At 50.1% G+C, this 12,676-nt stretch overlaps 1 protein-coding gene across 1 annotated transcript in view; it reads right to left on the minus strand.

The window, feature by feature from the left end:
- Positions 1-1,090: 1,090 nt before the first annotated feature.
- Positions 1,091-12,676, minus strand: part of GPR61 (G protein-coupled receptor 61) — a 67,581-nt gene continuing 55,995 nt past the window's right edge. Inside the window, exon 2 of the mRNA XM_069632999.1 lies at positions 1,091-3,011. Within this exon, the coding sequence (XP_069489100.1) occupies positions 1,248-2,618 (1,371 nt within the window). The 5' untranslated portion in view covers positions 2,619-3,011 and the 3' untranslated portion in view covers positions 1,091-1,247. The remainder of the gene's footprint in view (positions 3,012-12,676) is intronic.

The raw sequence follows: 12,676 nt of genomic DNA on the forward strand, positions 1-12,676 counted from the left end.
AGTGACACCAGTGCCTTATCTTAGAAGTTTTGTCCAGTGGCGAGGCACAACTTCAAGCACTGAAAATAACAGAACACTTGCACATGTGTCTGTATGATCCGCTTTAAATACAGGGTGTGTATCAAACACAAGTCCATGGTGTAAAAGTTACACCTGGAATTATTGTTTTTTTGTTGTTGCAAAATCAAGATATATGTTTTTATTAATAACGGGAGCATCCTTGATTTTTCGCTATTTGTCTATTACATTCCTAGTCCCAGGAAAAGGTTTTCCCTCCTGTGCCCATTGGCCAAGATCGTCACTGCTGTGCCCTGGGAGTTCCAGGCACTGGCATCTACATCTACATGTGCCAAGTACTGCTTCCCCTACACCACCCTTGGCATCACCCCGTCTGCCCACCCCCAAAGGGGCCTTGCACATCTCTGCTAGGATTCTGGCCTTCTCCTCAAGTCTCCAGTTCCTCTAGCTGGGCACTGGTTTTACCAATCTAATGCCACCTCTACCAGGTGCTGGCTCTGCCTGATGCCCTCAATGACTGTCTTAAAGGTGCAGTCTTCACCCATGACATTTGCCACCTCTGCCAGAACACTGAAAGCTTCCCTCATCACAGCACAAGGGTTCCACTCCGCTCCCAGCACACTGACTCCAATGGTTATCTTTCATGCCCCTTGCATGACCCCGGCCCAAAAGAAGAAACCTTTCCTTCCATGCCTCCAACAGGACATTTCATGAGAAAGTGCTTTTTCAAGCATCCCTAAGGAGGTTGACCATCACCAAAGGGCTGTGATGGCATCCCAGAAAACTGATCCTGCGCAAGAGCCTTTCAGATGTTGATGGCCCTCATTGATACTCTTGCCAACCACTGGGAGTGAGCAGCTTCCAGAAAGGGCCTTCCTGTGCCCTCCCAGGTCGCCGGCCCTCACCAGAGCCTGCGCACTTCCCACACATGATGAACCCTCATTGGCACCCTTCCTGGCCTCCTCCATGACCCTGGATCTACAGGGGGATCCTGCCCGCCTACATCCGGAAGGATTCCCACACTAGCCTTGATCTCAGGTAAGCATTTGGGGAAGATGCGATAAATAAAGCAGACACCAAAATGGAGACAGTTGTATGCCCATGCCTGGGCCAAATACGGTATTGTATTCAGGGAAGAGTTTCCTATGGAAAGAGCTGGACAGCATCACTGCTGTCCTCTGCATTAACACACACATATCATTCTAGGAGATTGTCAAGTGCAAGGATTGTCACCGTTCCGCTTTGGGGGAGCGCACTGTCCGGACAAAGTTCTGGGAGGCTGTCACGTTGCTGTTCATTTGCTGGTCCAGGAACTCTGAGGTCTCCTCTGCAATCTGGCCAGGGATTCGGAAGTCAATGGTGGGGGGGTCCCTCTTCGGGCTAGGGTTGGACTGGGCATTTCTGGGGTCGGTGTCGCAGCCGGTCCCCTGAAGGAACTGTAGAAAGTTCTCCTCAATGGAGCCATCCCGGCTGGGCAGCCCCAGGTCCTCCTCCGGGGTTCGCTTGAAGAAGCAGCTGAGGTGTTTGCTGAGCTCTCCACGGATCTGGCGGTTCAGGCACCCATAGAAGAAGGGGTTGGAAGTAAAGCACAGGTACCCGATCCACGTGACCACCACCTCTAGCTGTCCCCCAGGGAAGGGCTGGGAGCTCAGTGCTGAGTACAGATGGAACGAGAAATATGGCATCCAGCAGAAAAGGAACTGTCCACCAACAGCGATGAGGATGACGGCTGCCTTCCCACCACCGAACATCCTCTGGGGAGTAGTTCTCGGGGCCCCTGAGCTGGTGACCATCGTGGACCTGCTGCTCGTGGACTCCGACCTTCGACGTGGAGTGTCCATCCACGTGGGGAGTGGCCCGTGGTGCAGGGCGGCTACTCGGGCCACTTTGAACATGTTGCAGTAGACCACCAGTATGATCAGGATAGGAAGGAGGAAGTAGAAGACGGAGAAGAAAATGACAAAACCCTTTCGCGAGATGCTGCTGCTCCACTGCAGCGAGCAGTGGTGGGCGCCCAGGTGCCCAGTGGAGGCCATGAGCAGTTCCTGGGAACTTAAAGTCAGAATGGGGATCAGAGACATGATGACCGATTTAATCCACACGCCGACTAAGACGGACACCACGAGCCCCACTGTCATCTTGACCTCATACCTCATGGGATGGACCACGTAGTAGTAGCGCTCAATGTTGATGGCAGAGATGGAGAGGATGGACATGCTGATGAAACAGACGCTCAGGAAGAGGTAAACCCGGCACATGGCGTCCCCAAAGATGGTGTTGTCAAAAAGGTTGCAGGCGGACAGCATGGCGAGTGGCATGAGCGTTAGAGCGGCCAGGAGGTCCACTAGGCAGAGGTGGAAAACAAAGACAAACTTTCTCAGCGCCGGAGCCCTAATGATGACCGCCATGACTGCTACGTTGCCAGCAATGGCCACCAGATCAACCAGCAGCATGAAGAAAAGCCCAACAAACTCAGAGGCCACGTCCCGGCCACCAGGTCCCAGGGTGGAGTTGGAGTGCATAGAACTTGGAGACTTTTGGTAGGACCTAGCAGGTCTGGAGGAGTTCCACATCCCTTGGGTGGGAGGTGAGGGCTCCATAGAAGCTTGATTGGGAACCCCACAGCTCGTCTCCTCACAGGCCCATCACCCATCCTATTCCGGATCACAGAGGAAACTCTGGGAGAATCGTACAATCTATGGGGCGGACCAGGAGCTAGAAGAGTCGCTCACTGAGATCACATGCACAGGGCTATCTGTTATCCAGCCCTACAGTGCCAGTTACTTTTCACCAGGAACTGGGGCAGCAATGCCATAGTGTATGCTGCGGTTGCTTCTTGAGTTTGAAGTGCTTAAAAAGACAGACAATGTGCTGCAGAGCGACTTGTGTTTCTTTTGTAAATTGATTGGTCAAAGCAAGGTCTTGGTGCAGTGGTCTGTTTTGTGATAGAAGCTGATTGATGTAATGTGTCCAGCTATTTCCACACCAGAGCCCTAGAAAGAGATAAAGAACATGAACCGTTAATCGACACAAATCCAAAGTCTCAGAAAGCTTCTGCACTTAAGGACAATACTAATAGGTGTTACCATCGATTGCCTGACCTCCACTGACCCAACCATAAGCCCAACATAACCCATATATAGCCACCATGTGAGGCTCCCTGAAAACACCCTCAAAGTTATGTGAATGATGTCAAGAGAATGTGGCTACTGGGCCAGATTCCCTGCAGCATCTCCCACAAGGAGGCCAGGCCCCGTATTGAACCGTCCCTGAACCAAATGCAAACCTCTGCACTGCAGGCCTCCCCTGGAAGCTATAACTCCCCACCATATCGATCAAGATCTATACTCCTGAAATAAAATATTACTAACATGGCAAGCTTTGACACGACAATCTGGACAGTCGGGCTGCCTTTGCAGGGCCTAACATCAGCAAACACCTTCATTTATGGTCCCCACACATTCCAAGAGCTGCTGAATTCATGTGGAGCTTCAGTCTTAATCCGTCGACGTGAAAATCCCCACGTGATCAAGGCACGGATGTCCCCCTGAAGGAATTGGGACCAACATTCCTATTACAAATGAATAGCCCTCACAAAACAACTCCTTCCCCACTCCTGTATTACACGAAGCTGCAAGTGCATGCTCTGTAACATGCAGTGTGAAGCAGCCTGTCATGCATAACCTCCACAATACCAACCCCCTCCCTCCAGCCTCATTCTAAGAAACAGCTCACCGGCATCCATGCAGCAGAGCTCCCTGCACAAGGGCCAGCTTCATAGGACCTCACGAGGCAGCAGCATTGGCTCTCCACCTCACTGCACACTGTTATACTAGGAGACTGCTATATGCCCCATTGCACAGTGGCGTCGCTAGGGGGAGGGGCCTGCGGGGCCAGGGCCCCCCCTGTGAAACCCTGTGCACCCGCCTTGTGCCCACCCTACCTAAGACTAGCAGTGACCATGTTCTCCGCCTACTTTTGTCTTTGGCCCCCTCTGTGCCCCTCCTAAATTTGACTCCTGGCGACGCCACTGCCATTGCACATAGGCACACCACGTCTACAGAAGACCCCAATGCACACAGCAACACCACATCTACTGAAGACCCCAATGCACACAGGCAGACCACATCTAGGGAAGACCACAATACACAAAGACAAATCTACTGAACACCCCAATGCACAGAGCCACACCACATCTACAGAAGACCCCAATGCACACAGCAACACCAAATCTCCATATCTACTGAAGACCCCAATGCACACAGGTACACCACATCTACTAAAGATCCCAATGCATGCAGGCAAACCACATCTAGGGAAGACCACAATACACAAAGACAAATCTACTGAACACCCCAATGCACAGAGCCACACCACATCTACAGAAGACCCAAATGCACACAGCAATACCAAATCTCTAAATCTACTGAAGACCCCAATGCACATAGGTACACCACATCTACATAAGACCCTAAATCCCCACAGCAACACCACATCTACTGAAGACTTCAAAGCACAAAGGCACACACCACATCTAGGGAAGACCACAATACACAAAGACACATCTGCTGAACACCCCAATGCACAGAGCCACACCACGTCTAGAGAAGACCCCAAATTCCCACAGCAACACCATATCTGCTGAAGATCACAATGCACACAGACACACCACATCAAGGGAAGACCACAATGCACAAAGCCACACCAAATCTACAAAAGACACCAATGCATACAGGCACACCACATCTACTGAAGACCCCAACGCACACAGGCACACCACATCTAGGGATGACCACAATACACGAAGACACATCTACTGCGCACCCCAATGCACAGAGCCACAACACATCTACAGAAGACCCAAATGCACACAGCAGCACCAAATCTCCAAATCTACTGAAGACCCCAATGCACACAGGCACATCACATCAAGGGAAGAACACAATGCACAGAGCCACACCAACTCTACAAAAGACACCAATGCACAAAGGCACACCACATCTATTGAAGACCCCAATGCACGCAGGCACACCACATCTAGGGAAGACCACAATACACAAAGACACATCTACTGCACACCCCAATGCACAGTACCACACCACATCTACAGAAGACCCCAATGCACACAGCAACACCACATCTACTGAAGACCCCAATGCACACAGGCACACCACATCTAGGGAAGACCACAATGCACAGAGCCACACCAAATCTACAAAAGACCCCAATGCACACCGGCACAGCACATCTACTGAAGACCCCAATGCACGCAGGCAGACCACATCTAGGGAAGACCACAATACACAAAGACAAATCTACTGAACACCCCAATGCACAGAGCCACACCACATCTACAGAAGACCCCAATCCACACAGCAACACCAAATCTCCATATCTACTGAAGACCCCAATGCACACAGGTACACCACATCTACAGAAGACCATAAACCCCACATCAACACTAGATCTACTGAAGACCCCAATGCAAACAGGCACACACCACATATAGGGAAGACCATAATACACAAAGACACATCTACTGAACACCCCAATTCACACAGCAACACCAAATCTTCTGAAGACCCCAATGCACACAGGCAGACCACATCTATGGAACACCCCAATACACATAGACACACCACATATATTAAACACCCTAATGCACACTGCAACACCACGTCTACAGAAGACCCCAATCCTCACATCAAGGGACGACCACAATGCACAGAGCCACACCAACTCTACAAAAGACACCAATGCACAAAGGCACACCACATCTATTGAAGACCCCAATGCACGCAGGCACACCACATCTAGGGAAGACCACAATACACATACTCATCTACTGAACACCCCAATGCACATAGCCACACCAGATCTACAGAAGACCCCAACGCACACAGCAACACCAAATCTTCTGAAGACCCCAATGCACACAGGCACACCACATCTATAAAAGACCCTAATGCACACAGTAACAACACATCTACAGAAGACCCCAATCTACAGAGCCACGCCACATCTACAGTAGACCACAATACACAGAGCCACACCACATCTATGGAAGACTTCAATACACAAAGCCACATCTACTGAACACCGCAATGCACAGAGCCACACCACATCTACAGAAGACCCCAATGCACACAGGCACACCACATCTAGGGAAGACTTCAATACACAAATACACAACACATCTACGGAAGACCACAATACACAGAGCCACGCCACATCTATTAAAGACCCGAATGGACACAGCTACACCACATCTACAAAAGACCCCAATACACAGAACCTCACCACATCTACAGAAGATCCCAATGCACAGAGCCTCGCCACATCTACCGAAGACCCCAATCCACAGAGCCACACATCTACTGTGGACCCCAATGCACAGAGCCACACCAAATCTACTGAAGACCCCAATGCACAGAGCCACACCACATCTACTGATGACATCAATGCCCACAACAACACCACATCTACAGAAGACTCCAATACATGGAACCACATCACACTGAAGACCCCAATGCACACAGGCACATCACATCTATGGAAAACTTCAATAGCCAAAGACACAACACATCTGTGGAAGACCCCAAAACACAGAGCCACGCCACATCAATTAAAGATCCCAATACACAGAGCCACACCACATCTACAGAAGACCCCAATGCACACAGATACACTTCTACAGAAGACCCCACTAAGCAGAGCCATGCCACATCTACAGAAGACTCAAATGCACACAGCAACACCACATCTACTGAAGACCCTAATGCACAGAGCTGCACCAAATCTACAGAAGACCTCAGTGCATACATGCACACCACATCTATTAAAGACCCCAATACACAGAGCCACACCACATCTACAGAAGACCCCAATGCACACAGCCACACATCTATAGAAGACCCCAATACACAGAGCCACGCCCCATCTACAGAAGACATGCGCACAGCAACACCGCATCTACTGAAGACCCCAATGCACACAGGCACACCACATCTACAGAAGACCCCAATGCACTGATCCACACCACATATACTGAAGACCCCAATGCACACAGACACACCACATCTATGGAAGACCCCAATGCACAGAGCCACACCACATCTATTAAAGACCGTAATGCACACAGCCACACCACATCTACAGAAGACCCTAATGCACAGAGCCACACCACATCTACTGAAGACCCCAATACACAGAGCCACACCACATCTACTAAAGACCCTCATGCACACAGCCACACCACATCTATGGAAGACGTCAATACACAAAGACACATCTACTGAAGACCCCAATTCACAGAGCCACACCAATTATAAAGAAGACCCCAATGCACACAGGCACACCACATCCATTGAAGACTCCAATGCAAAAAAGCCACAACACATCTATTGAAGACCGAATGAACAGAGCCACGCCACATCTATTGACGACCCTAATGCACACAGGCACACCACATCTACAGAAGACCCCAATGCACAGAGCCACACCACATCTACTGAAGACCCCAATACACAGTGACACACCAAATCTATTGAAGACCCCAATGCACAGTGGCACACCACATCTATGGAAGACTTCAATACACAAGGACATATCTACTGAAGACCGCAATGCACAGAGCTACACCAAAACTACAGAAGACCCCAATGCACAGAGCTACACTACATCTACTGAAGGCCTGAATGCACACAGCCACACCACATCTAATGAAGACCCCAATAGACAGAGCCACACCACATCTGTTAAAGACCCTAATGCACATAGCCACACCACTTCTACAGAAGACTTTAACAAATACACACCACATCTACAGAAAAAGCTGCCAATACACACAGACACACCACCTCTACAGAAGACTTCAATATGAGCAGACCTGCCACCCCCACAGATGCCCTCAATATACACAGGAACAACACTTTTTCAGAAACCCTCAATGTGCACAGGCACCACTTCTACGGAATCACCCCAATGCACAAAGTCACTGTACCTCAATTGAAGCCCCCAATACACACAAAGATGCACCACCTCTAAGGAAGATCTACATACTCACACAGACACACCACCACTAGATAAGCCATCTATAAACCAATACACACAAACACACCACTCTACAAACAATCTCAATATGTACAGGTATATCACCTCTAAAGAGGCCTTAGTACATACAGACACACCACCTCTAAAGAATCCTCAATACGCAGTCATGCTATCTCTGTGTACCACTCAACATACAGAAAGACACCCCACCTCTATAGAAGCCCCAAACATACGAAGACATGCTAACTCTAAAGAGCCCATCAATACACACAGTCATACCACCTCTAGGCAGCCTTCAATACACACAGTCATGCCACCTCTATAGAAGGCCCACAATACACACAGATGCACCACCTCTAAAGAATCGCCCAATACACACAGTCATGCCACCTCTAAAGAACCCCTCAACACACAGTCATGCCACCTCTATGAAAGCCCTCAATACACACAGTCATGCCAACTCTAAAGAACCTCTCAACACGCAGTCATGCCAGCTGTATGGATCCCCTCAACATGCAGTCATGCCACCTCTATGGAAGCCCGCAATACACAGTCATGACACCTCTAAAGAACCCCTCAACACACAGTCATGCCACATCTATGGAAGCCCCCTCAACACGCAGTCATGCCATCTCTATGAAACCCCTCAACACGCAGTCATGCCACCTCTATGGAAGCTCTCAACATGCAGTCATGCCACCTCTGTGGAAGCCCTCAATACACACAGTCATGCCACCTCTAAAGAACCCCTCAAAATGCAGTGATGCCACCTCTATGGAACCCCTCAACATGCAGTCATGCCACCTCTATGGAAGCCCCCAATACACACAGTCATGCCACTTCTATGGAAACCCAAAATACACACAGTCATGCCACCTCCAAAGAACCCCTCAAGACGCAGTCATGCCAGCTGTATGGATCCCCTCAACATGCAGTCATGCCACCTCTATGGAAGCCCTCAATACACAGTCATGCCACCTTTAAAGAACCCCTCAACACGCAGTCATGCCAGCTCTATGGATCTCCTAAACATGCAGTCATGCCACATCTATGGAAGCCCCAAATACACACAGTCATGTCACCTCTATGGAACCCCTCAACACGCAGTCATGCCAGCTGTATGGATCCCCTCAACATGCAGTCATGCAACCTCTATGGAAGCCCGCAATACACAGTCATGACACCTCTAAAGAACCCCTCAACACACAGTCATGCCACATCTATGGAAGCCCCCTCAACATGCAGTCATGCCATCTCTATGAAACCCCTCAACATGCAGTCATGTCACCTCAATGGAAGCCCCCAATACACGCAGTCATGCCACCTCTATGGAAGCTCTCAACATGCAGTCATGCCACCTCTGTGGAAGCCCTCAATACACACAGTCATGCCACCTCTAAAGAACCCCTCAAAATGCAGTGATGCCGCCTCTATGGAACCCCTCAACATGCAGTCATGCCACCTCTATGGAAGCCCCCAATACACACAGTCATGCCACTTCTATGGAAACCCAAAATACACACAGTCATGCCACCTCCAAAGAACCCCTCAACACGCAGTCATGCCAGCTGTATGGATCCCCTCAACATGCAGTCATGCCACATCTATGGAAGCCCCAAATACACGCAGTCATGCCACCTCTATGGAAGCCCTCAATACACAGTCATGCCACCTTTAAAGAACCCCTCAACACGCAGTCATGCCAGCTCTATGGATCTCCTCAACATGCAGTCATGCCACATCTATGGAAGCCCCAAATACACGCAGTCATGTCACCTCTAAAGAACCCCTCAACATGCAGTCATGCCACCTCTATGGAAGCCCCTAATACACACAGTCATGCCACCTCTATGGAACCCTTCAATATGTAGTCATGTCACACCTATGGAAGCCCTCAATACACACAGTCATGCCACCTCTATGGAGCCCTTCAACATGCAGTCATGCCACCTCTATGGACGCCCTCAACATGCAGTAATGCCACCTCCATGGAAGCCCTCAATACACACAGTCATGCCACCTCTAAAGAACCCTTCAACACGCAGGCATGCCAGCTCTTTGGATCCCCTCAACATGCAGTCATGCCACATCTATGGAAGCCCCCAATACACGCAGTCATGCCACCTCTATGGAACCCCTCAACATGCAGCCATGTCACCTCTATGGAAGCACCAATACACGCAGTCATGCCACCTCAATGGAACCCCTCAACATGCAGTCATTTCACCTCTATTAAAGCCCTCAATACACACAGTCATGCCACCTCTATGGAACCCCTCAACACGCAGTCATGCCACCTCTATTAAAGCCCTCCATATACACAGTCATGCCACCTCTATGGAGCCCCTCAACACACAGTCAAGGCACCTCTATGGAAGCCCTCAATACACACAGTCATGCCACTTCTAAAGAACCCCTCAACACACAGTCATGCCACCTCTATGGAAGCCCTCAATACACACAGTGATGCCACCTCTAAAGAACCCCTCAACATGCAGTCATGCCAGCTGTATGGATCTCCTCAACATGCAGTCATGCCACGTCTATGGAAGCCCGCAATACACAGTCATGCCACCTCTAAAGAACCTCTCAACACACAGTCATGCCACATCTATGGAAGCCCCCTCAACACGCAGTCATGCCACCTCTATGAAACCCCTCAACATGCAGTCATGCCACCTCTATGAAAGCCCCCAGTACATGCAGTCATGCCACCTCTATGGAACCCTTCAACATGCAGTCATGTCACCTCTATGGAAGCCCCCAATACACGCAGTCATGCCACCTCTATGGAACCCTTCAACATGCAGTCATGCCACCTCTATGGAAGCCCTCAACATGCAGTAATGCCACCTACATGGAAGCCCTCAATACACACAGTCATGCCACCTCTAAAGAACCCCTCAACACGCAGGCATGCCAGCTCTTTGGATCCCATCAACATGCACTCATGCCACATCTATGGAAGCCCCCAATACACGCAGTCATGCCACCTCTATGGAACCCCTCAACATGCAGTCATGTCACCTCTATGGAAGCCCCAATACACGCAGTCATGCCACCTCAATGGAACCCCTCAACATGCAGTCATGCCACCTCTATTAAAGCCCTCAATACACGCAGTCATGCCACCTCTATGGAACCCCTCAACATGCAGTCATGCCACCTCTATTAAAGGCCTCCATATATGCAGTCATGCCACCTCTATGGAACCCCTCAACACACAGTCAAGGCACCTCTATGGAAGCCCTCAATACACACAGTCATGCCACTTCTAAAGAACCCCTCAACACACAGTCATGCCACCTCTAAAGAACCCCTCAACATGCAGTCATGCCAGCTGTAAGGATCCCCTCAACATGCAGCCATGCCACCTCTATGGAAGCCCGCAATACACAGTCATGCCACCTCTAAAGAACCCCTCAACACACAGTCATGCCACCTCTATGGAAGCCCTGAATACACACAGTCATGCCACCTCTAAAGAACCCCTCAACATGCAGTCATGCCAGCTGTAAGGATCCCCTCAACATGCAGCCATGCCACCTCTATGGAAGCCCGCAATACACAGTCATGCCACCTCTAAAGAACCCCTCAACACGCAGTCATGCCACATCTATGGAAGCCCCCTCAATACCAGTCATGCCACCTCTATGAAACCCCTCAACATGCAGTCATGTCACCTCTATGGAAGCCCCCAATACACGCAGTCATGCCACCACTATGGAAGCCCTCAAAATGCAGTCATGCCACCTCTATGGAAGACCTCAATACACACAGTCATGCCACCTCTAAAGAACCCCTTAACACGCAGTCATGCCACGTCTATGGAAGCCCTCAACATGCAGTCATGCCACCTCTATGGAAGCGCTCAATGCAGACAGTCATGCCACCTCTAAAGAACCCCTCAACACGCAGTCATGCCAGCTCTATGGATCCCCTCAACATGCAGTCATGCCACATCTAAGGAATCCCCCAATACACACAGTCATGCCACCTCTATGGAAGCCCCTAATACACGCAGTCATGCAACCTCTATGGAAACCCTCAATACACACAGTCCTGCCACCTCCAAAGAACCCCTCAACACATAGGCATGCCAGCTGTATGGATCCCCTCAACATGCAGTCATGCCACCTCTATGGAAGCCCTCAATACACACAGTCATGCCACCTCTAAAGAACCCCTTAACACGCAGTCATGCCACGTCTATGGAAGCCCTCAACATGCAGTCATGCCACCTCTATGGAAGCGCTCAATGCAGACAGTCATGCCACCTCTAAAGAACCCCTCAACACGCAGTCATGCCAGCTTTATGGATCCCCTCAACATGCAGTCATGTCACCTCTATGGAAGCCCCCAATACACGCAGTCATGCCACCACTATGGAAGCCCTCAACATGCAGTCATGCCACCTCTATGGAAGCCCTCAATACACACAGTCATGCCACCTCTAAAGAACCCCTTAACACGCAGTCATGCCACGTCTATGGAAGCCCTCAACATGCAGTCATGCCACCTCTATGGAAGCGCTCAATGCAGACAGTCATGCCACCTCTAAAGAACCCCTCAACACGCAGTCATGCCAGCTTTATGGATCCCCTCA

The sequence above is a fragment of the Ambystoma mexicanum genome, chromosome 13 (assembly GCF_040938575.1).
Source record: "Ambystoma mexicanum isolate Mex_15411 chromosome 13, UKY_AmexF1_1, whole genome shotgun sequence".
NCBI classification, from domain to species: Eukaryota; Metazoa; Chordata; class Amphibia; order Caudata; family Ambystomatidae; genus Ambystoma; species Ambystoma mexicanum.